The sequence below is a fragment of the Bos mutus genome, chromosome 18 (assembly GCF_027580195.1).
Source record: "Bos mutus isolate GX-2022 chromosome 18, NWIPB_WYAK_1.1, whole genome shotgun sequence".
Lineage (NCBI taxonomy): Eukaryota > Metazoa > Chordata > Mammalia > Artiodactyla > Bovidae > Bos > Bos mutus.
In genome coordinates, this window is record NC_091634.1 from 913,546 (window position 1) to 939,584 (window position 26,039).

A 26,039-nucleotide genomic window follows, 5' to 3' on the forward strand; every position below is an offset into this window, starting at 1 on the left:
TCATCATCTCAAAAAGATATCTGTACCCCATGTTTACTGCTGCATTATTTATAATATCCAAGACTTAGAAACAACCTACATGTCCATTGATAGATGACTGGATGACAATCGTGTCATATATATGGAATACTATTCAGTTTTATTCAACCATAAAAATAGAAGGAAAATTTCCCATTTACAACAATGTGATTGGATTTTGAGGGCAGTGTGCTAAAGTGAAATAAGTCAGAGAGAGAAAGACAAATCCAGTGGTCAATCCTCAGTTTCCACAGAGGATTGGTTCCAGGATCCCATGCATATACTGAAATCTGTGGATGCTTAGGTCCTTTCTGAAGTTTCCCAGTTGTGGATTCATTCAACTAAAGATCATTTAGTGTTCTATTTACTGAAAAATATCCCTGAAAAATATGAGTGAATCCAAGCAGTTCTAACCATGGTGTTCAAGAATCGTAAAAAATTGTAAAAAAAATAAAATAAAAATCATAAAAAATCGTAAAAAAAATAAAAAAATCAACACCACCACCAAACTCAGATGCAGACAACAGATTAGTGATTGCCAGAAGAGAAGATAGGTAGATAAAATGAGTGAAGGATATCAGAAGTTACAGACTTCTGGTTGAAAGATGATTAAGACTTGTGGATCTAATTCACAGCTTAATGACTTTAGTTAACAAAACTGAATTGTATATTTAGAAGTTTCTAAGTAGAAGTTGGCTAGGGTGTGGAAGATTTGGAACCCTTGTGGTATTGCTGGTGGAAATGTAAAATGGTGGAGCTGCTATGGAAAATGGTATGACAAAATCTTAAAAAATTAAACATAGATTTAACATATAACTCAGCAATTTCACTTTTAAGCATATGCCCCAAACATTTTAAAGCAAGGACATGAAGATACATTTGTACAGCCATGTTCATGGCAGCGTTATTCACCATAGCCACAGGTCAAAACAACCCAAATGTCCATCAACCACTGAATGGATAAACAGGTGTTGTATACATACACTGGAATATTATTCAACTTTAAAAAGGAAGGAAATTTTGATACCTGCCACAACATGGGTGAATCCTGTGAACAACATAAATGTACTCTATACTTTTAAAGAATGTACTTAGAGATGGCTAAAGCAGCAAATTTATGGATGTTTTTAAAAAATAGTAAGTTCAGTTGGTTCAGTTCAGTCGCTCAGTCGTGTCCGACTCTTTGCAACCCCATGAATCGCAGCACATCAGGCCTCCCTGTTCATCACCAACTCCCGGAGTTCACTCAGACTCACATCCATCGAGTCAGTGATGCCATCCAGCCATCTCATCCTCTGTCGTCCCCTTCTCCTCCTGCCCCCAATACCTCCCAGCATCAGAGTCTTTTCCAATGAGTCAACTCTTCGCATGAGGTGGCCAAAGCACTGGAGTTTCAGCTTTAGCATCAGTCCTTCCAAAGAAATCCCAGGGCTGATCTCCTTCAGAATGGACTGGTTGGATCTCCTTGCAGTCCAAGGGACTCTCAAGAGTCTTCTCCAACACCACAGTTCAAAAGCATCAATTCTTTGGCGCTCAGCCTTCTTCACAGTCCAACTCTCACACCCATACATGACCACTGGAAAAACAATAGCCTTGACTAGCCGGACCTTTGTTGGCAAAGTAATGTCTCTGCTTTTGAATATGCTATCTAGGTTGGATATAACTTTCCTTCCAAGGAGTAAGCGTCTTTTAATTTCATGGCTGTAGTCACCATCTGCAGTGATTTTGGAGTCCCAAAAGATAAAGTCTGACACTGTTTCCACTGTTTCCCCATCTATTTCCCATGAAGTGATGGGACCAGATGCCATGATCTTCATTTTCTGAATGTTGAGCTGTAAGCCAACTTTTTCACTCTCCACTTTCACTTTCATCAAGAGGCTTTTTAGTTCCTCTTCACTTTCTGCCATAACGGTGGGGTCATCTGCATATCTGAGGTTATTGATATTTCTCCCGGCAATCTTGATTCCAGCTTGTGTTTCTTCCAGTCCAGCGTTTCTCATGATGTACTCTGCATATAAATTAAATAAGCAGGGTGACAATATACAGCCTTGACGTACTCCCTTTCCTATTTGGAACCAGTCTGTTGTTCCATGTCCAGTTCTAACTGTTGCTTCCTGACCTGCATACAGATTTCTCAAGAGGCAGGTCAGGTGGTCTGGGATTCCCATCTCTTTCAAAATTTCCCACAGTTTATTGTGTTCCACACAGTCAAAGGCTTTGGCATAGTCAATAAAGGAGAAATAGATGTTTTTCTGGAACTCTCTTGCTTTTTCCATGATCCAGTGGATGTTGGCAATTTGGTCTCTGGTTCCTCTGCCTTTTCTAAAACCAGCTTGAACATCAGGAAGTTCACGGTTCACATATTGCTGAAGCCTGGCTTGGAGAATTTTGAGCATTACTTTACTAGCGTGTGAGATGAGTGCAATTGTGCAGTAGTTTGAGCATTCTTTGGCATTGCCTTTCTTTGGGATTGGAATGGAAACGGACTTTTTCCAGTCCTGTGGCCACTGCTGAGTTTTCCAAATTTGCTGGCAAATTGAGTGCAGCACTTTCACAGCATCATCTTTCCGGATTTGGAATAGCAAAAATAGTAAAGGTGAGCTAATTCTGCCCACAGGATCAACACTTCAGAAAATGATATTGGTGTAAATAAAGTGATGAGTTTTTAAAAATTTGGTTGCTTCTTACGTGCCTTTTAAGCATTTAAGAAAATGTGATATTTAATAAAAATGCTTGGTCCTTTGCATATCTACCAGTTTTGCATCTGCAGAGTCAAGCAACCATGGATCAAAAATATTAAAAAATCCCAGAAAGTTCCAGAAAGTAAGACTGGTATCCTCTGTGGATTTTGGAACCAATTTCAATCAATTATTAAGTGCCTGGGTAGCCTTGAGTCCATCCATTTATAAATTTGAAATTTCCTGAGAAAGCTGAGACCCCTCTGTTCATGATTGGGTCCAGGCTGCTGCACGAGCCTGGCTGGCCTTTCCCCTGTTTACAGGGAGTGTATGTGAGTCTGCTGAGACTTTAAAATGGAGCATCTACATTTTCCACCAATATTTCCATTCCAGCCATGGCTCTTTACTTCCTCCCGCTTTCCCCTCTGGCAGATTCTTCTTGTACCAAACAGAGTACTCCTCCCCACTACACGCTCAATTTAGTTCTGCCCTTCAGCACATCCCTCTTCAGGATTCATCTGACAGTAAAACCTGCTCTCCCAATCTGAGCACAAGGCTTGATTCTGGTCCAGGCCTCAGGGTCCCTCCTCAAACTCCAGACCTGGAATCCAGTTGCTTATGTGCCACCTCCCCTGTGGGGCATCTCAAAATCCCCATATCCAAAATCCAACTGATAATCTGCCCTGAATCCTGTTTCTCCCACCAAATTCCCCATCTCCATTCTCCTAGATGTTTGGGCAAAAAATCTGAGGGGTTATTTACTTCGATCATTAAGATCCATCAAGAACCTGCATTAATTTCCAGGCTACCGCCACTTCTAGAACTGTCCACCGCCAAAACTGTCCTCCTGTGCCTCCTCACTGGTTTTCCCCCCTCCACTTTCATCATGCCTTGTCCCACCCAGTCTGCTCGCCCTGAGCAACATCTCAAATACTTTGAAAACCACGGCTCAGAGTCCCTGCTCTCTTCCAACGTCCATGATTCCCAGGAGCCCCCGACTGAAGACCCAGCTGCTTGGACTGCCCAAGTGTGCCTCCTTTCACACTGCTTCCTGCGGACACGAGAGGGAACCCAGGTTTCCAGAATGGTCTTGACTCGTGTGTGCCTCCAAGGCTTTGAATATGTGTGTCCGTCTGCCTGTAACACTGTTCCACATTTCATCATCCCTGTCAGAACTGGGGACCCTATGTCTATAACTGCCCCGCTGTTCTGGAAATAGGAGCATGCACTGCTATAGCCAGAGCTGGAGACCCTTCGTTTTTAAGTAGGGTTAAGGTTGAGAGTCTGGAGAACCGACATTCACCTGGGCCTGGGCCTTCAGCGTGGCCATGGGAAGGTGTGGGCGGAGCAGTGCCAGGGCTACGCGGGAGATGAGAGGTAGCCCTGAGCAGGACACGGTGGAGACACTACGGCAGCGCCCACACTGAATGTCAGACCCACCACTGTGCAGTGGGGACCTCGAACCTCCGATCCAGCGAATGGTATCAAAAACAGTCATAATAACCGCAATGTGCCAGATGCCGGAAGTCCCACCCCGACACGTTGCACGCTCTCGGAGCGACTCTTCTGGTTGTTAGCTCATCCCCCACGCAGTCTGCGACCCTACTGAACCCGTCATTCTGGGAAATGTTTCCATCATGGCGGCATCTGCAGGGATGGTTGGCCCATTCTGATATCCGGAAATTAGCTAAGTGGTATTGTGGGCAGGCAAGGATGAAATACATTAAAGATAAGAGCAAAGCCTATGGTTAATGGAGTAAAAGAAGAGGCCTTAAACCCAGGATTCTCAACATAAAAGCGAAGACATGATTACAGTCAAAATGTTAAAAGAGCGTTGGCACAGCGCTTAGTTTTTGTTCTATTACATGTTTTGTCTATATGACTACCTCTGTGAAAATCTTGGAGAGAACTTTTAACTGCACTGAATCTTAGTTGTGTCATGTGGGATCTAGGTCTAGAATTGGAACCCGGTCCCCTGCACTGGAAGCACAGTGGCCTAACCACCAGTCAGCCAGGGAAGTCCCAGTGCCATTCTAAATATTAGTGGAGATGAATGATTTCCTCAGGAGGCACCTGACTCGGATCAACCAACCCCTCTACTTCTTGGGCAGAGGAATCCTCAGCTCCCAGTGCCTTCTCCTGCCAGCCCCTCCATTTACACCACAATTTCTTGCCCTGTATCTCTGACCATGACCACTTCCCCTTGCTGCTGCTACTGCTAAGTCACTTCAGTCGTGTCTGACTGTGTGCGACCCCGTGGACGGTAGCCCACCAGGCTCCCCCGTCCCTGGGATTCTCCAGGCAAGAACACTGGAGTGCGTTGCCAGTTCCTTCTCCAATGCATGAAAGTGAAAAGTGAAAGTGAAGTCGTTCAGTTGGGTCTGACTGTTTGCGACCCCATGGACTGCAGCCTACCAGGCTCCTCCGTCCATGGGAGTTTCCAGGCAAGAGTACTGGAGTGGGTCGCCATTCCCTTCTCCCTTCTTCCCCTTAGTTACACCCAAATATCAAGAATCTTTACATGAACTTTACTAAATCATCATCTTTCACCCTCCCACAACACCACTGCTAGGCCCACAAACTTCCCCTGACACATAAACCAAGACTGATTGTAGATCTCACAATTTTAATGTACTTTACAACTCTACCAAGATAATATTACTGATCCCCCAAATTACAGATGTTTTCTTGGCTAATGCCATAAGAAAACAGCAAACCTAATTATGGGCCGACCTGTAAAAACTCCTTTTATCTGGACTTAGGGTCCTTCTCTGGACTTCCCTGGTGGCTCAGATGGTAAAGCATCTGTCTACAATGAGGGAGACCAGGGTTTGAGCCCTGGGTTGGGAAGATCCCCTGGAGAAAGAAATGGCAATCCACTCCAGTACTATTGCCTGGAAAATCCCATGGACAGAGGAGCCTGCTAGGCTACAGTCTATGGGGTCACAAAGAGTCAGACATGACTGAGTGACTCACTGACTCTCTAATGGGTACTTTCTTAGATTCTGTATCTGTCAGTTTGGCAGAGACTAATCACAGGGCCAACCTCAGAGCTAGAGTTGTGTTCCTATTGCAAATAGCCTCCCTGGAGCACACCATTCAAGTGTAGATTCAGGGCTCTGCCACCTGCCACTTACACACAAGGGAATGTTTCTCCTGTCCTAAATCAACCCAGGGCCAGGAACTAGATGACTAGGGAAAGGGCTATTTACCCTAAAACCTGTGGAAATCATTCAAACCAGCCAACCTTAAGCTTTTTACCCAGCCCTGCCTTGCCTTGCCTGCAGAAACCCCAACAAAGCCTGTGTTCTAGGAATTCCCATTCTTTCCCCGATTTCTCCCTCCCAATTACCCTGGTCACCAAATATGGGGATATGTTATTAGAAACGGAAAGGACCAAATGAACAGAAATGATGGGCCAAACTTAATGTGTTGTGGACACAATATTAGTAATTGCACAAGTGTCAAGAATGCGTGAATTCTTCAAACTTTCTGAAAACTGCATAAACTGATACAAAGGAGGATTAAGTATGTCGATGTTAATGGGATTTGTGAGAAAGTTTATATTTAAAAAACTATTAGCCTAATTTAAGACAGTAAAGATTCCTATTGCAAGCCAATTGACAAGAGGTGGACTCTCTTCTGAGTTATCAATACAAGGTTCAAGAAAGTTGTATTAAAAATAAAAGAATGAAAAAATATAGAAGAATGGTTAACATAAAAACAAAAATCGGTATCATTTTTTTCAGGTTAACATTTAATAGAGATTACTGTTTATAACTGACTGGAAAAGGAAAGGGGGCTACAGAGGATGATTGTTGGATGGCATCACCGACTCAATGGACATGAGTTTCAACAGACTCTGGGAGATAGTGAAGGACAGGGAGGCTTGGCATGCTGCAGTCCATGGGGTTGCAAAGAGTCAGACATGACTAAGTAACTGAACATCATTGTTTATAAATTTGACCTATGACATGCAAATTAACAATTCCTGTATAAGACACTCTGGAGAAGCAAATGGAAATCCACTCCAGTATTCTTGCCTGGAGAATTCCATGGACAGAGGAGCCTGGCGGGCTACAGTTCAATGGGGTTGCAAAAGAGTGGGACACAACTGAGTGACTAACACACACACACAAAGACACTACTGCACAGCCCACTGGCAGTGCCCACCAGGCCTGCTCTAGGACATGACTTCTCCTGCTTCTGTTCTTCACTTACTCCATATCCTGTGCTTGAGGAGAGCATGTGAAATGCTGCTCTGATACTTCAGTGAGTGTTTGTCTTTATACTGGTGCCCTTGCCTACTGCATATATTGCTTACATCAGCAATTTAACGGGCTCTGCAGGGCTGGAAAAACCATGCGTTCAGGAGGCCTGTGCAGTTGGTAACAGACCAGTTACATGCCTTATGAAGGTAGTCGGGAGACAGATCTGTAGGTTTGCTTCTCCACACTCTGATACCGTGAGCTAATGGGAATAAGGTCTAGGGGGTCTTAGTGTGCTAATGGGCTTCCCAGGTGGCTCAGTGGGTAAAGAAACTGCCTACAATGCAGGGGACCCCAGAGACATTGGTTCGATTCCTTGGTTGGGAAGATCCCCTAGAGGAGGGCATGGCAACCCACTCCAGTATTCTTGTCTGGAGAATCACATGGACAGAGGAGCCTGGCTGGCTACAGTCCATAGGTTGCAAAGAGTTGGACACGACCGAAGTGACTGAGCACAGCATATTGCTTTTAAATGTTAAAAAAGTACTATAAAATAAATGATAGTTTTCTCACAAACTTTAAAATAAACAAAGGAAATCATTGAACATGTGTATATTAACTTTATAAAACAACAGTAAAATAGATTTGATAATTTTGGAATTAAGTAAGATTAAAGACTCATAATTTTGGTATGTAATAAATGCTATTGGCAGTTGAATGTAGATATTTACACATGTATGTACATTATATCTAGACTTCATTAAAATTGCTGGGATTTCCAATTACAAAAGATTGAGTAAGACTTTAAAAAATAGAGCACACTCAATTATCCAGAGATAAATAGACCTTTTAAAAAAATAAGCTATTAGTATTTAAAGTCAGAATATTTTGAAATTATTTGAGTGAAAACAGCTGATAAAAATAAGTTTTAATTATTTAAATACTTAATGTTGGCCATTAGAAACGGATAATATATTTCCTTTTAGGGTTAATTAATACCCAACACTTAAGAGGTCCCCAAAATATTCACAAATGTTGAGATAAATATTTGAATGCCACTGAGAACAGATTCATAGAACAACAATCACATTAGCAAACAGTGTTTTCCTTGCCCTACAGGCAAAGCAGAACTGAGAGATACGCGTGTCCTTGATAATGAGCACAAAGGGGCTGAATGCTGGAAAACATGTGGCCAAAAGGACAGAGGTGTTCACCATCCACTGCCCTGGGTTTGCAACTAGAGTCATCCAAATTGTCAAAATGATGTAGACTGTATAGAATGTAACAAAAGAGCTTACCAGGACCAGGACAGTGCGTGTGGCTCTGCCCTCACAGGAAGGTCTGGGGGAGACTCGGTGGCTGCAAATGCGTTGGATTCGCCGTTTGTGTCTGCACAGGAAAATAACTATAGAGCTACTGGCCCAGACCATAAAACCTAAACTCAGAATATCAAGGAAAAAGTACATGACTGTGTATAGTGAGCCCACAGAACCCTCTGTCATATACCAAGAACAGTACCCGTAATTATTTCTCGTACTGAAGTTCTTCTCATTCAGTGGACCCTTTACTATGATAAAGATACAAGAATTTATCAAGATATGCCCAATCCAGCAGAGGAAACAGCAGAAGGCAATGAATCTTAGAGCTCTCATCTGGAGTTCCATCCACCTCCAGATACTGGGCTTGAGCTTAAGGGCCTGGAAGCCATTGAAGAGGCAGGTGGTGCTAAAGGAAACTCCCATGGCTACTCTGTGGAAATAGAAGACAAGTTTACATCCAGTGTCATCCAGGAAATACCTCCATCCGAAAGCTGCCAGTGTCTGTGGTATGCCTTTAGAGAAAAGAACTGTGGCATTGGCGATGACCAGTTGCATGAGGATTGGGTCTATGGGCCTCAAATTATGTCCAGTGAGCAAAGTGAAGTTATAAAGACAAAAGAGGGAGATGTTTCCCATGAGGCCAATTCCTGTCTGAATGAGGAATATAGTCCCCATTTCCAAGCTGGCAGAAAACATCACATCAGTGCCTAGAGGGCGCTGGTTTTACTGAAGTTAGAGGAATGAAGAGTGAAAAGGATGAAAAGAAGTGTGTCATAATCACCATGTCCCTCAATTTTCAATATTAAGCCTGCATCTCATATAATCTCACGTTAAGTGGGCACTTAGAATTTTTGCTCATGTGTGCAAAGGCAATGGAAATGAAGACTACGATCATGAAGTCATCTGCTGCATGAGTGGAAGTGGCCAAACGCACAACAGGAAACTCTGAGGCTGCAGAGATGTGTGAGGGAGTTATCTGTGCACTGATACAGATCTTCTGCCACAATACACTCTGAGAAGAAAAATGTAAGATATAAAACACGTGTATGTTTCCAATTTTTTCTTTTTAAGAAAGTAGAGGAATATGAATCGAGGCAAAGATTTCACAGGATAGAAGGATAAACTAGGCTTCATGTAGTTTTACACATATAAATATGTCACATAATTGTTGAAAAATATTAATCAAAATTAGATACCAAGATTCAAATAAAAAATTTTCCCTGGTTGTCCATCAACATGATGTTCTATGTGTACTTGTAAAAAACATCAGAAGTTACACAGAGGCATATATGAAAATAAAAGTATCTATAAGGTATATTAAACATTTGTCCATACTCACATTTTGCCAGTTATTTGGCATTAATTATTAGAAACACATGCAAAGTGTATTAATATAATTGGCAAATAAGACTTTCATCATAAGGCAAAAGAATATACAAATATTTTAAATGAAAACTCAAAATTCTACACATTTTCAAAGAAATAAGGCATGTATTAATAGTACATAATTTTAAGACATGTTCCAACCACCCCCCTCCCCAACTGAGTCTGTCTAGACACTGAACAAGTCTATGGTTAGCAAATGTAAGCTTTTGAATGGATAAACAAGGTCCTACTGTATAGCAAAAAGAACTATATTCAGTATAAAAATCATAATGGAAAAGAACAAATAAATAAATATTTGCAGTACAGCAGTGATTAGCATTGTAAATCAACTATACTTCAACTTTAAAAAAGTCTATGGTAACAACCATCTAAAATACCAAGATTATGATATCTAAAGCCATTTCTTGCTAATAGCGAAATATCTTGGAGATACATAATGCTTCTGGTGTGGGGCAGAAAACATCCAGCCTGTCCCTATAGCGTCTTGTCAAACACAATAGTTAGCCATATGTTTCTTTAAATCATTGTCCCTGACACTGGAGATGAAATGAACCTTACTTTTCTCTAAATAAAAGTTAACTTTCATCTAAGAACAGAACTTTAAAGGCATATTAAGACAGATTGCATTTAACCCAACATACTCTCTCCCCCGACCCCAAAACAAAACACAGACACCAGATGTCAGCTCAGCTGCTGGGAGCTCATCTCTATCTTATTTTTGGCCGTTTGCCTGTAGCATGAAACCTTGACAGTGAAAACTGTGTTGAGTCAGAGACAAAGGAGAAAGAGAGATGTCAGGCGGTCTCAACACAGGTGAATGAGGGTAGCACTATGCTGAGGGTATCCTGAAAAAACCCTGTCCTGCCTGCTGTATAGCACAGGGAACTCAGTGTTCTGTAATAAACGAAATGGGAAAGAATCTGAAAAGTATATGTATATGTATAACCGAATCACTTTGCTGCACACTTGAAACTAACACACTGTAAATTAACTATACTTCAATATGAAATAAAAACATTTAAAAATCTGTCCTGAATGTGTATGCATTACAGGTGTGTGTATACTTTTATATTCCAACCCCCTGAAACAGAATTTTTTTTCCATATGGACGACTGAATTTTCTAATGAAGCTGGTCTCAAAATCTGACACTTACCTGAAACACATTGCTACTTACCTGACTGGTATTTCCCATCAGCACAGTAGGTGCCTGGGCAGCAGCTGTGCAGGTGTGAAAAGGGGCATCTCAACTCTGAAATAAGGCTTTGTGTCTCTATGACCTCATCTCCTTGTTGGGAAGTGATTATCATGTCACCTGGAATAGCGGTGACAAGGTCTGCAAAGGGAATGGTGAGTCTCTGTGAAAACCATCTGTGAAGTGTGCACATAAGCAAAGCGATTAAGGTGAGAGAGGCATCTAACAGAAATGGCAGAAACAGAGGAGTGAAACCACTTGTTCAAAATGAACAATAATCCCAGTGGAAGTTAAATGGAGGACATCAAGGTCCCGTAAGTGGGAGAAGTTGTACACATGGCTGTGTGAAATTTGTAGTCCCTGTTTTAGTCTTGTCTTCAAAACACAATTGTTGTTTTTATGCCTGAGACTCTAGGGTAGTCAAAATGAAGGGAAGACAGAGAGTGGTTCTAACAGACAGGAATATTACAGAGACACCGAGTGCTTCAAGAAACATTCATTCTATAGCTTATGTGGGTCACACCCATTCCTGGGGTGCAGAGGATAGGTCAGCACACAAACCATTACAATGATTTTGCCACCTTGAAATTTTTATCCTGGTTGAGGGAAACAGACCATAAGTGAGGCACTCAAGTTATTACGCTGTACATTATTATATGCTGATGGGTTGTATGCAAAAGAGAAAAGGACAGGAGCATAGTAAAACACAAGAATAGGCGTGGGTCACAAAACTGAAACGGATGTTTGTAGTAGGACTCAGACTGATGACGCTATTTTAGAAAATGCTTTAGTAATGGAAATCAACCCGAAATATTCATTGGAATGACTAATGCTGAAATTGAAGCTCCAATACTTTGGCCACCTGATGTGAAGAGCCAACTCACTGGAAAAGACCCTGATGCTGGGAAAGATTGAAGGCAGGAGGAGAAGGTGGTGACAGAGGATGAGATGGTTGGATGGCATCACCGACTCCATGGACATGAGTTTGAGTAAACTCCGGGAGATGGTGAAGGACAGGGGGGCCTGGCGTGCTGCAGTCCACAGGGTCGCAAAGAGTTGGACACAGATGAGTGACAGAGCAAGATGAGAAAAAACAGGGTAGCTTCTTCCTTTGCCGTTCTCTGTACATATGTGCATGTACTCAGTCGCTTCAGTCATGCCCAACTCTTTGCAACCCTATGGACTGTAGCCTGCCAGGCTTCTCTGTCCATGGGATTCTCCAGGCAAGAATACTGGAGCAGCTTGCCATGCCCTCCTCCAGGGGATCTTCCCGACCCAGGGATGGAATCCGCATCTCCTGCATTGCAGCTAGATTCTTTACCTACTGCTGAACCACTGGCGAACCCTCTATGTGATACAGGGATAATTCTTTCATCCCTGAACTTGGGTGAAATATTTTAATAATGGACCTTTATTTTTGATGTCTGTGGTAGGGTTTTGTTCTTAATACTTTTTAGAAGTTTAAGGAAGTTTCCTTCTAATTCTAGTTTGTTTTAAAAATTTCAAGAAAGGTTGAAATTGCATAAATATTTAATTCACTTAGGTTGATTATATAAAAGATCTCATTTCTTACTAAGCAGTGAAACACATGAAACAATTTTTCCATTTAAAAAATTTTGACACAATTTCCAACTTACAGGAAAGCCACAAGAATTTTAAAAATATATACTTGTGAACACTTTTTCCAAATTTAATAATTATCTTTTGCTACATTTACTTCTTTTTTCTTTCACCAAACACACATCGTATATGTATGTGTATGTATATGTTTATATATACATATATATATCTTCTGAACAACTAGCATATAATTTAAATTTTTCCTATATACCAATGAGTACTTCAGTGCATAATTCCTTTAGACTTAGAGAACTTCTTATACATAATCAGAGTTTTGTAATAAAATCAGGAATTTCAATATGACACAATACTATTATTTAAACAACATACATATTACATTATCATTTGTTCCAATATTCCTCTTCATATTTTTCTTTCTGTAGGACCAAATGAAATTAATGCATTACATTTAGTTTCCATGTTTCTTTATAAAAGTCCTTTCACAAAACAGTTCCTCAGCCTTCAACTGAGTTCTTTGGACTTGTCGTTTTTTACGTGACAGGCCCACTAGTTTGAAACTTTCCCCTCTATTTCTCTAATGTTTTCAACTTATCTGAATAAGTTTCTAGATATTTTGCAGGGAAAATGTCTCTCACAGTTTTGTATAGGAGAAAGATGTTCATATTTTTCAAAACTGATTATTTTTGTCACTTAAATTTTGTCAGGCTTCTAGACTTTAAACATAATACTTTCCCCATTATATTTAATAATTAATTAGGAGATATTTTGAAAACATATAAATATCCTGATCAATGACAAATTTCTATCACTAGTTTTAAAAACAACTGAGTACTTTCTAACTCTCAGTCTATATATTTTACCTGACCCTAACTGACCTCCCATTTCCTCTACTAATCATTCATAAAGTTTCATTCATTTATTCACAGACACATGAATTTGTGGATTCTTAAATATTTAATTTTTTTTCTCATTGCTCCTTTAGGACAATTTCTTATTGTCCAGTCAGTACAGTGCAGTCACTCAGTCATGTCTAACTCTTTGCAACCCCGTGACTGCAGCACACCAGTCCTCCCTGTCCATCATCAACTCTTGGGAGTTTACTCAAACTCATATCCATTGAGTCGGTGATGCCATCTAACCATCTCATCCTGTCGTCCCCTTCTCCTCCTGCCTTCAGTCTTCCCCAGCATCAGGGTCTTTTCCAATGATTCAGCTCTTCACACCAGAAGAGCTTCACATCAACTCCAATATTTGGCCAAAATATTGCAGTTTCAGCTTTAGCATCAGTCCTTCCAATGAACATTCAGGACTGATTTCCTTTAGGCTGGACTGGTTGGATCTCCTTGGAGTCCAAGGGACTCTCAAGAGTCTTCTCCAATGCCACAGTTCAAAAGCATCCATTCTTCGGCGCTCAGCTTTCTTTATGGTCCAACTCTCACATCCATACGTGACTATGGAAAAAGCGTAGCCCTGACTAGATGGACCTTTGTTGGCAATGTCTCTGCTTTTGAATATGCTGTCTAGGCTGGTCGTAACTTTTCTTCCAAGGAGCAAACATCTTTTAATTTCATGGCTGCACTCACCATCTGCAGTGACTTTGGAGGCCCCCAAAATAAAGTCTCTCACTGTTTCCATTGCTTCCCCATCTATTTGCCATGACATGATGGTACCAGATGCCATGATCTTAGTTTTCTGAATGTTGAGTTTTAAGCCAACTTTTCCCACTCTCCTCTTTCCCTTTCATTGAGAGGCTCTTTAGTTCTTCTCTTTCTGCCATAAGGATGGTGTCATCTGCATATCTGAGGTTATTGATATTTCTCCCAGCAATCTTGATTCCAGCTTGTGCTTCATCCAGCCTGGCATTTCCCATGATGTACTCTGCATATAAGTGAAATAAGCAGGGTGACAATATACAGCCTTGACGTATTCCTTTCCCGATTTGGAACCAGTCTGTTGTTCCATGTCCCATTCTAACTGTTGCGTCCTGACCTGCATACAGATTTCTCAGGAGGCAGGTCAGGTGGTCTGGTATTCCCATCTCTTTCAGAATTTTTCAAAGTTTGTTGTCATCCACACATCAAAGGCTTTGGCATAGTCCATAAAGCAGAAATAGATGTTATTATGGCACTCTCTTGCATTTTCGATGACCCAGCGGATGTTGGCAATTTGGTCTCAGGTTCGTCTGCCTTTTCTAATCGAGCTTGAACATGGAAGTTCACGGTTCACGTACTGCTGTTCACGTATTATCCATTGTTGTCAGTGATAATCTTCCCCAAGTGCCCTTGCCATTCTGCATTCCCAAATCAGCGACTGTGGATTCTGCCAATGTTTGGTGTCATCAGTGTTTATTTTATGCTTTCCTCTGTACTTGGAATGATCTGTCATTAAGGTTTTAATTTTCATTTCCCTTATGACTGATAGAGTGAAAACACTTGAACATTGTGTGTGAAACATATAATGCACTTGCTTCAACATAAAATTTCATGATTTGTTCATTGTACTCAGAATATGTGAATTACTATTCATTCAGGAACCATAACCAAAGTATTCATTGGTCCAAGGGTTTAATGTTCCCAATTTAGTCTCAAAACATTAAAAAGAAAATGTGTACACATGGAGAGAAAATATTTATAAAACCAAGATAAAGGAATCTTCACTCATAAAGAATATGAACTAATTCCTTAGAAAATCTATCTCAAACTTGACTGTAAAATTATTCCCTTGAGATCAGAAATCAAAAGAAGACGGCCACTCTCTGCACTGATACCACATGGTGCTGGAGGTCCTACTGGAGGTCTTGCCTCACACAGTAAAGCAAGACGACAAATACGTAAGAGCCCTCAAAACTCCAGCTCTTCCCACAGATGTCATCTTGGCTGTGAGTTCTGCTGGGGACACTCTTTACTATTTCAACCCACCCTAGTCCACTGTCCTACTCCTGTTCTGTTTTCCATAAATAGAAATACAATGCAAGCTAGTAACTGAGGTGCTCTGTTGATTGTATGTTTCTAGCAACTACAGTTTAAGTTCCATGAGGAGAATTTGAAGTTTTGGATACTGATATAAGGCAAAAAAAAAAGTCCTTGATCCACAGAAGAGATACAATAAATATTTGCTGAAACACAGTATTCCCATTGACTTATACCAACCTGCAAACTCCCTTTGCTCTACTAACACTATTTCTGCTTTCAACTTCAGAAAACTTCCTGCACTTTGGGAAACAATCAAACGATTTTTGTGTCAAAACTCTCCTGATGGTTCGACATCCATTGGAGTCACGTGTTCACCTCCATTACCTTACTTGGATCTCAGTGTCCTCTGCTTAGCTGCCCTTGAGATTGTTTTCCACTTTCATTTTTCCTAGTTAAGCTGTTCCCCAGCTACTTCTGTAACTCCCACTGGAAATTTTTAGTTGGAAATTAATAGTTTCCAGTAATACACACAAGTCACAAATGCTTTCCACAGTGTCCAGTCCCCTTGCAGGTACTGTCACTGCAATTACAGGTGAAGCGATAATCACTCCCCATCAGGGGGATGACATCATGAAATCAAAATCTTTTCCCTCGGGCTAAAATATCCACTTCCCACTTCTGCACAGATGCTACCCCTGCAATGCAGAGTCCTGACAGCAAATTCCCATCAAGCAAGTAACACTTGTCTTCAGATAACTTTCACATTCTTAGAAGGAAAAGATCTCAGGAAATCTAACAATGCCTATTTGGGCTAAAATATTTATGTCTTCTGAGTTTGAAACAAAAGTATTTTTATATTCATGTATGTTGAAAGTTTGTTTGCTGAGAAAATGAAGTATATTACCACCATTATCCACCTCTCCCCTCCCAATTTGAGCCTGCTCTGAAGTCATCTCTCCCTCAGCGAGATTTCAGTAACTGAAATATAAGGGGATAAAGTTATACCATAAAGTCTTATTTCTATAAATCTTATATGAAATACACCCCAAATTGGAGGGGTTTTATAAAAGAGGTAAAAGTGGGTGAGGAGACCATACATATATACATATGTAAATCTCAGAGTATTCAGGTTTTCAACATCTTTCAGAGTTTAGGTTAGCATAAAGAATTACCAGTTGTCAAATTAATAAGTCCTGGGGATGTAATATACAGCATGATGACTATAGTTTTTCAGTCGCTAAGTCATGTCCAACTCTGCAACCCCATGGACTGTAGTCTGTCAGGCTCCACTGTCTGTGGCGTTCTCCCAGCAAGAATACTGGAGTGGGTTGACATTTCCTTCTCAAATAGTTAATAATGATACTATATTTGAAAGTTGCTAACAGTAGATCCTCAGTCCATAGTTCATCAGGCACTCTATCTATGAGATCTAGGCCCTTAAATCTATTTCTCACTTCCACTGTATAATCATAAGGGATTTGATTTAGGTCATACCCTAATGGTCTAGTAGTTTTCCCTACTTTCTTCAATTTAAGTCTCAATTTGGCAATAAGGAGTTCATGATCTGAGCCACAGTCAGCTCCCAGTCTTGTTTTTGCTGACTGTATAGAGCTTATCCATCTTTGGCTGCAAAAGAATATAATCAGTCTGATTTCAGTGTTGACCAAGGCTATGCTATGGTTTTTCCAGTAGTCATGTATGGATGTGAGAGTTGGACTGTGAAGAAAGCTGAGCACCGAAGAATTGATGCTTTTGAACTGTGGTGTTGGAGAAGACTCTAGCAACCTAGATGTCCATCAGCAGATGAATAGATAAGAAAGCAGTGGTACATATACACAATGGAGTATTACTCAGCCATTAAAAAGAATACATTTGAATCAGTTCTAATGAGGTGGATGAAACTGGAGCCTATTATACAGAGTGAAGTAAGCCAGAAAGAAAAACACCAATACAGTATACTAACGCATATATATGGAATTTATAAAGATGGTAACAATAACCCTGTATACGAGACAGCAAAAGAGACACTGATGTATAGAACAGTCTTTTGGACTCTGTGGGAGAGAGAGAGGGTGGGATGATTTGGGAGAATGGCATTGAAATATGTATAATATCATATATAAAACGAGTCGCCAGTCCAGGTTCGATGCACAATACTGGATGCTTGGGGCTGGTGCACTGGGACGACCCAGAGGGATGGTATGGGGAGGGAGGAGGGAGGAGGGTTCCGGATGGGGAACACATGTACACCTGTGGCGGATTCATTTTGATATATGGCAAAACCAATACAATATTGTAAAGTTAAAAAATTAAAAAAAAAAAAAAAGTCCCTTGGACTGCAAGGAGATCCAACCAGTCCATTGTGAAGGAGATCAGCCCTGGGATTTCTTTGGAAGGAATGATGCTAAAGCTGAAACTCCAATATTTTGGCCACCTCATGCCAAGAGTTGACTCATTGGAAAAGACTCTGATGCTGGGAGGGATTGGGGGCAGGAGGAGAAGGGGACGACAGAGGATGAGATGGCTGGATGGCATCACTGACTCGATGGACGCGAGCCTGAGTGAACTCCGGGAGTTGGTGATGGACAGGGAGGCCTGGCGTGCTGCAATTCATGGGGTCGCAAAGAGTTGGACACGACTGAGCGATTGAACTGAACTGAACAGTAGATCGTAAAAGTTCTTATCACAAGAAAATTGTGATTATGTGTGTTGATGGATGTTAACTAGACTCACTGTGGTGATCATTTCCCTATACATGTGAATGAATCACGCTGTACACCTGAAACTAGTGTGATGCCACATGTCAGTTATGTCAATTTACACAAAGAACTGTTAGTTGTAAACATGCTTAATTTATTATGGTTTGTCATAGCAAGTGAAAGGTAAAACTTCTTTCAGAGGAATGTGATCCAAAATAATGTATGTTATAGTTGAAAATAATAGAATGTCACCTCAAATTCATTTGTGTTTTTCTGATGATTTGTGAGCCGTATGTTAAAAGTTTTACTTTTTCTAAGGACTGCCCCTTCATACATATTAGCAGCATTTCTTGGTCATTTTTTTAACTGTATAGTGTCAACACTGAGGTGATTACTGATACTTTTTTATGTCCTACTATATTCTATTCTAATTAATATTTTAATAAACGTTTTAGTTAGACTAATCTTAATGCGTGGCCGTTCCTTCTGCCTTCATTGTTACATTTTAATGAAATAGTCTTTTGTCTGTGGCATATACAGTATTGATGTACTCTATCAAAGACTATAAAACTACAGTCAGTATTTTATCTATGACATTGGTTATTCATCATTTTAGGTCCTGTAGTTTATTATTACTTTAGGTCCTGTTTTGAAAGCTCTCTAAGGTGTGAGATAAAAATATACCTCTAATTTCAACCTCTATTCTTCTAATACTGTGTGACAAAGTGAAATACGTAATTCCCCAACTAATTAAAGATACTGCAGTCATAGGGCTGCAAAGAGTCAGACATACTGAAGCAATTTGGCAGGCACGTGTGGACCTTAGCTTCCTGACCATGGATCAGATTCATAGCCTCTGCACTGAAAGGTGAAGTCACAACCACTGGACCACCAGGGAAGACTTTGCCTTTGTTAGGGAAAAATTCTTTTCATTGCAAGTTTCAAATCTTATTAATTTTTTTAAGTATTTTTAAGTTGCAGGGAAAATTTAGAAAATTTTTCGTTTGAATGATATTAAACCATATATTTACATAAATGAAGGTTCCCACGTAGCTTAGTCAGTAAAGCATCTGCCCGCAATGCGGGAGACCGGGGTTCATTTCCTGGGTTGGGAAGTTCCCCTGCAGAAGGAAATGGCAACCCTCTCCAGTATTCTTGCCTGGAGAATTCCATCGACAGAGGAGCCTGGCAGGCTACAGTTCAATGGGATTGCAAAAGAGTCGGACACGACTTAGCACTACCTTTACATAAATGAAATGATTTGCAATATTTTAACTCTTTTAGTCTACAGTGTACCTCTACTGATGTTCATTTTGTCCTGAAGTCAATATATAAAATTAGTCCTTACTTTTGTTTCAATATCCCTTTATCAATTTATAGAATAAATACTCTCTTCCTTAACTTCCTGAAAACTTAACCACTTACTTAAGCTAAAGTAATCCCAGATGTTTGGGGAAATTTCCTTGCTTAATGGTCTGAGAAAATGTTCCAGGCACCTTTTATTTTACTTTATTATTATTATTTTTTTAAGATACATGTTTTCTTTCAGTAAGGAACTGTTTTTGTGAACACAGTTGTATAATGGGAATTGGAGTTGGTCAAAGTCTGTAGATATGTTCAATGGAATGGTATACAATATATATTTATGCTTCAGATAAAATACAGCTCAAGTTAATGATAATTCTTTCAAACAAATGTAAAAGTATAAAATTTTCTCTTAAACTCTTTGCAGTTTTGTTTTTTCTTAGTTTCATTTCAGTTGAGTTCAGTCGTTCAGTCTTGTCTGACGCTTTGCGAACCCCATGGACTGCAGCACACCAGGCCTCCCTGTTCATCACCAACTCCCGGAGTTTACTCAAATTCATGTCCATTGAGTCGGTGATGCCATCCAACCATCTCATCCTCTGTCATCCCCTTTTCCTCACACCTTCAATCTTTCCCAGCATCAGGGTCTTTTCAAATTAGTCAGTTCTCCGCATCAGGTGGCCAAAGTATTGGAGTTTCAGCTTCAACATCAGTCCATCCAATGAATATTCAGGACTGATTTCCTCTAGGACGGACTGGTTGGATCTCCTTGGAGCCCAAGGGACTTTCAAGAGTCTTCTCCAACACTACAGTTCAAAAGCATCCATTCTTCGGCACTCAGCTTTCTTTATAGTCCAACTCTCACATCCATACATGACCACTGGAAAAACCATAGCCTTGACTAGATGGACCTTTTTGGCAAAATAACGTCTCTGCTTTTTAATATGCTGTCTAGGTTGGTCATAACTTTCCTTCCAAGGAGTAAGCGTCTTTTAATTGCATGGCTGCAGTCACCATCTGCAGTGATTTTGGAGCCCCCCTCCCTCCCCAAAATAAAGTCTGCCACTATTTCCACTGTTTCCCCATCTCTTTGCCATGAAGTGATGGGACTGGATGCCATGATCTTAGTTTTCTGAATGTTGAGCTTTAAGCCAACTTTTTCACTCTCCATTTTCACTTTCATCAAGAGGCTCTTAGTTCCTCTTCACTTTCTGCCATAAGGGTGGTGTCATCTGCATATCTGAGGTTATTCATATTTTCCCCAGCAATCTTGATTCCAGCCTGTGCTTCATCCAGTCCAGCGTTTCTCATGATGTACTCTGCATATAAGTTAAATAAGCAGGGTGACAATATGCAGCCTTGACGTACTCCTTTTCCTATTTGGAACCAGTCTGTTGTTCCATGTCCAGTTCTAACTGTTGCTTCCTGACCTGCATACAGATTTCTCAAGAGGCAGGTCAGGTGGTCTGGTATTCCCATCTCTTTCAGAATTTTCCACAGTTTGTTGTGATCCACACATCAAAGGCTTTGGCATGGTCAATAAAGCAGATTTTGCAATTAGTATTTTAAGATAGTTGGAAATTTCTTAGTTTAGAGGAAGCCACATTTTCCAACTATCATAAAATATTAATTTCAAAATATTTATATCCCTGCTTTTATTAATATGGTCGTAGGAAATTTTAACATCTTTGAAGGTATTTTTACTTTGATATATAGTTCAGTTGAAATATGTAGTCCAGCCGTGACCCTACAGTGGTTAGTACTCTGTAGTGTGAAATATACAGACCAAACTTCTTTTTCTTTTTGCTGCACCGAGAGCTTGCAGGTTCTTAGTTTTCTGACCAGGGCTTGAAGTGGGGTCCCAGCAGTGAAAGCACTGAGTCCTAACTGCTGGACCACCAGGGAATTCTCCACCAACTTTTTTTAATGACATGTTTTTATTGGTATATTTGCTGTGATTTTTTAGCATAGTCAGGGTGTCCCTGCTGGACCCCCACCCCAACCCAGCCCCACCCCTGCAGCCCGCGTTAGAGTATGAGGGAAGCCTTTCTAGGACTCCCTTGGCTATCTCAGATTGGACATGACACAGATGTGGGCTAAGTGAAGCTGCTTCAAGGAAGAATTCAGTCATAGAAAGTTCATCAGCCTTCAGTTCGAAGGCCCCCAAGCTTTTTTTTAAGTATTTATTTGACTGAACCAGGTCTTAGCTGCAGCACACAAGATCTTTCGTTGCAGCCTGTGAACTCTTAGTTGCAGTATGTGGATCTAGTTCCCTGACCAGGACTTGAGCCTGGGCCTCCTGCACTGGGGGCATGGAGTCTTTAGCCACTTGGCTACCAGAGAAGAGCCCTCAAACATTCTTTAAGTTAAAGTCTTACCTTGTACAGATAGGACACATACCTATTACATAATATAATGAGCCACATATGTTTTATTATAGATTTGCCTTTGAATTTTAGGAATGTTTTAAATCCATTTTAGGTGAAACAAATTTTAGTTTTTAAAACTGTAACACAAGATCAATTCATATATATCTAGCTTTCATTTCTGCCCTTCCAGCTTCTTCTTCCTATGCATTGCTATGTCATTCAACTTAATATGGGTTTGGGGTTTGTTCTTCCGTGGATTTTGAAAGCAGTTTAATACACATACATGTGAGTGTTCATATTCATTTGGAAGCCTAAGAAAGTTGCAGCATACTATGCCTTCTCTTCCCCATCTCTTCTTTTACTTAAAAACTATATTCTGGAAATAATTTCACATACATGTATAGAGAGGCTCCTCATTCAGTTTTAGAGATGTCAGTATTCTATTGTGTGAATGGTGCATTATTTATTTAAACATCCTTTTTTAGTTGGATATTTGTTTACAACATGGGACTCTAATTAATAGGCTTTTAATCCATAAACACATATGAATGCCTGTTTAAAGTCAGAAAAGTGTATTGCTGCTGCTGCTGCTGCTAAGTCGCTTCAGTCATGTCCGACTCTGTGCGACCCCATAGACGGCAGCCCACCAGGCTCCCCCGTCCCTGGGATTCTCCAGGCAAGAACACTGGAGTGGGTTGCCATTTCCTTCTCCAATGCATGAAAGTGAAAAGTGAAAGTGAAAAGTGAAAGTGAAGTCGCTCAGTCGTGTCCGACTCCTAGCGGCCCCATGGACGGCAGCCCACCAGGCCCCTCCATCCATGGGATTTTCCAGGCAAGAGTACTGGAGTGGGGTGCCATAGTGTATTGCTAAGAGAAGAGAAAAATGTGTTAGGTTTAGGCTGGGCAGATGAAAGTAACACATTGTTGCTTGTTTTTCTACCATTTTGGGACTCAAACTCGGCATCTCCTAGGTACTGATGTAATGGGCTCTTCCAGTTTGAAAATGGGGATTACCTTCCTCACTCAGACTGGCGCTGGGATCCTGGGAAACTCTTCCTGGCTCTGTTTTTATAACTTCACTTTACTCAGCGGAAACAAGCTGAGACTCACAGACCTGATTCTCCATTGGCTGTTCTTAGCCAACAACTTGGTCCTTTTCTCCAGAGGGATCTCACAAACCATGGCAGATTTGGGGTTAAAATATTTCTTGGATGTGGCTGGATGTAAGCTTGTCATCTATGTACAGAGTGGCTAGAGGGGTGTCACTTAGCACCACCTGCCTCCTCAACGTTTTCCAGGCCATTAAGCTGTGTTCCAGGACCTCAAGGTGGATGAAGCATAAAGTGAGATCCCAGAAGTACCTTCATTTCTGCTGTGTACTCTGCTGGCTCCTGTATATCTTGGTAAAGGTCTTTATTCTAAAGAGAGTCATCAGACCAAGAAACAGCAAAAACATTAGTGCAAAAAAAAAAAGTTACAGATATTGTTTGTCACTCAGATCAGAAAGATTTATGGTCACACAACATGCCATCCTAGTTTTTTCCTTTGATGTTACATGTCTGGGCCTCTTTGTATGGACTGGTGGCTCCATGGTCATTGTCCTGATCAGGCACAAGCAATGAGCTTAGCACATTCACAGCAGCAGACTTTACCCCAGACCTTCCAACGAGGCCAGAGCCACACGTACCCTCCTGGTCCTGGTAAGCTTCTTTGTCTTCTTTTATTCTCTCTCTTGCATTTCAGCTCTTCCCATTAACCTTACTGTGTCACCAAGCCAGTGGCTGGTGAGCATTTCTGTGTTCCTGGCTTCATGCTTTCCAACATTCAGTCCCTTTTTCCTTATGACCAGTGATAGCCAGATCTGTCAACTCTTCTCTGATTTCTGGGCCAAAATTTCATTTATTGCTAATCTGGTTAAACAGCTATAACCATGTTGATTTTTGCAGTTGGATACATAATTAGTTTTGAAAAAATTTAATGAATAAAGGTTATTGTTAGATGCTAAGAATCCTGCTAGGAATCTGGTAAATAAAACCAAATACATTTCTGCTTTCCTAGAATTTCTAGTATTACCAGAAACTGAAATCATATACTCAGTTATACTGAACTTACTTCATTTACTGATGCTTCTTTGTCATGAATGGAGACTCTTGGGAAAGTTTTGAGGAAGTACAAAGGAGCAAATTAGCAAATTTTGTGATAAAGACTAATATTACGTGCTTATTTTTCATATAGTTAACCTGAAAATTTATGAATTTTTTTTGTATCTTTACAAAATGAATTTTTTAAAGCATATTTGTATCCAGTAGTTTCAGATAGAGAAAAATCACCTGAAAAGACCCTTTAACTGCAAGTCACAGTAGCCCTCAGAGATCTCATGAAATCGGCCATGTCTGGTGTTGATATACAGTGAGGAGGACCATGTTGGAATGTGAAACAATAAATATACATTATGACTGGTTCTGACACATACTATAAAACTAGTCATGAATTCTAATCTTTCTTGTACAAATAATGACAGTACAATTTAGGTTTAATTAGATGGCCCACAGTAGCAGCTCTGATTATTAGAAATCACTTTAGTAAAATATTCGGAAGATCCCCTGGAGAAGGAAAAGCTACCCACTCCAGTATTCTGGCCTGAAGAATTCCATGGACTATAGCGGGTCTCAGAGTTGGACACGACTGAGCGACTTTCATTTTCCCTTTAATTCAATTTAATATGTCTATCATAAGAGTTACATTTTTACCATCTTTAATTTCAGTTGATATTTTGTCTTAATTGTTCTGAAAAAGTGAATCACTAATTTTTGTAAGATCAAATTTTGTTACTTAGAATCTTTTTTTTAATGACCAGGTAATGCAAATTAATGGTAAAATGTTTAGCATAACACATTCATTTCTTCTTTTTTCCAGATTTTCTCCCTCTCTTTGTTTTTGTTTTTTGGCTATGTGGCTTGTAGGATCTTATTTTCCAGACTAGGGATCAAACCCATGCCCCAGCAGTGGAAACACAGAGTCTTAACCACCAGATTGCCAGGGAACGCCCTCTTTTTTCTAGTATTAAAGCAAAAAACCATCTTCTTTGCAATTATCTAATTATTATCTGCTTGTTATTTAAGGCAAGTTTTTCTGAGGCTTTTCATATGTCTCTGTAAAAACCAAAATGCCTGTGTCATTTTCGTGATAGATCAGATATCTCATATAAGTGTTTTGAAATTAGTTACATAACGTCTTGCATTTCATTTCCTGGAAATACACAACCTATAATCTTTCGTACCAACACTGTGAGCTTAAGTCATCTCCTTATTACAGAGCTATCTTATAATTTTTTATTAAATCACAGTGGTCTTCAAAATTGAATATGTATCAGGAAAAAAAGTTTGTGAATGTCTATGAAACCCATATTCTGGGCTCCCAACTCTAGTGTTTCTGACTGAGTACAGAAGAATTTACATTTCTAATAAAATTTACAGAGCATACTATGATACTAGTCCAAGGAATTATTTTGTGAACCATTAATCTAATTTTTATTAAAGTGCACATAATATCTATGAGTTTTTGTGCCCTAACTTATGCTTTATTACAACAGTGTTTTTTTCATTTTTATCAACTCAGTTCTTTCCAGATTTACCACGAGGAAAGGAGTCCATATCTTTCATATAATGCTGGTTTAAAATCTTTACACTTAGCTAACAAAAACTCACCAACAAAAGTGACCTTAGTGAAAATGGTGGAGTAGGAAATTTGAAATCTCTATCCTGCCACTTAAGCAAAGATTACACCTATGAAAACTCTCAGAATCAGCTTTCTCAGGAATCTGAAATCTAATTTTAAAACTTACAATCACCAGAGGAGTATTAAATGAACAAAGAAGTTGCCAAATGATGGAAAATATTGCAGCCTGTTAACTTACTGCCTACCATCCCCAACTCCCCTACCACCTCATGGGCTTGGTTGTGTATTAGTGGGCCTTATGGATCTTATTCTCAAAGACTTATAGTCTTGAGCTTTAGCATGTCTGATGGTGGCATGGGCGATCAGCTAAGGGACCTGTCTCTGTTCTGTCCACCTCACATTAGTTCCCAGAGCTGCAGTGGCTTTCTGAGGGACATCAGTCAAAAGCACTAAAGATAAATATCTCAGTTGTTTCTTTGAAAAGATAACAAAATTGATAAGCCTCTAACTAGAAAGATAATGGTATCTGGTCCCATCACTTCATGGCAAATAGATGGGGAAACAATGAAAACAGTGGCTGCTTTATTTTTCTGGGCTCCAAAATCACTGCAGATGGTGACTGCAGCCATCAAATCAAAAGATGCTTACTCCTTGGAAGGAAAGTTATGACCAACCTAGACAGCATATTCAAAA

The 26,039-nt window shown here is 40.2% G+C and overlaps 1 protein-coding gene across 1 annotated transcript in view; it reads right to left on the reverse strand.

The window, feature by feature from the left end:
• The window catches only part of VN1R1 (vomeronasal 1 receptor 1), a 32,830-nt gene continuing 6,791 nt past the window's right edge, over positions 1 to 26,039 (reverse strand). Inside the window, exon 1 of the mRNA XM_070386951.1 lies at positions 1 to 26,039. This exon is cut by the window's right edge and continues 6,791 nt beyond it. Within this exon, the coding sequence (XP_070243052.1) occupies positions 7,975 to 8,919 (945 nt within the window). The 5' untranslated portion in view covers positions 8,920 to 26,039 and the 3' untranslated portion in view covers positions 1 to 7,974.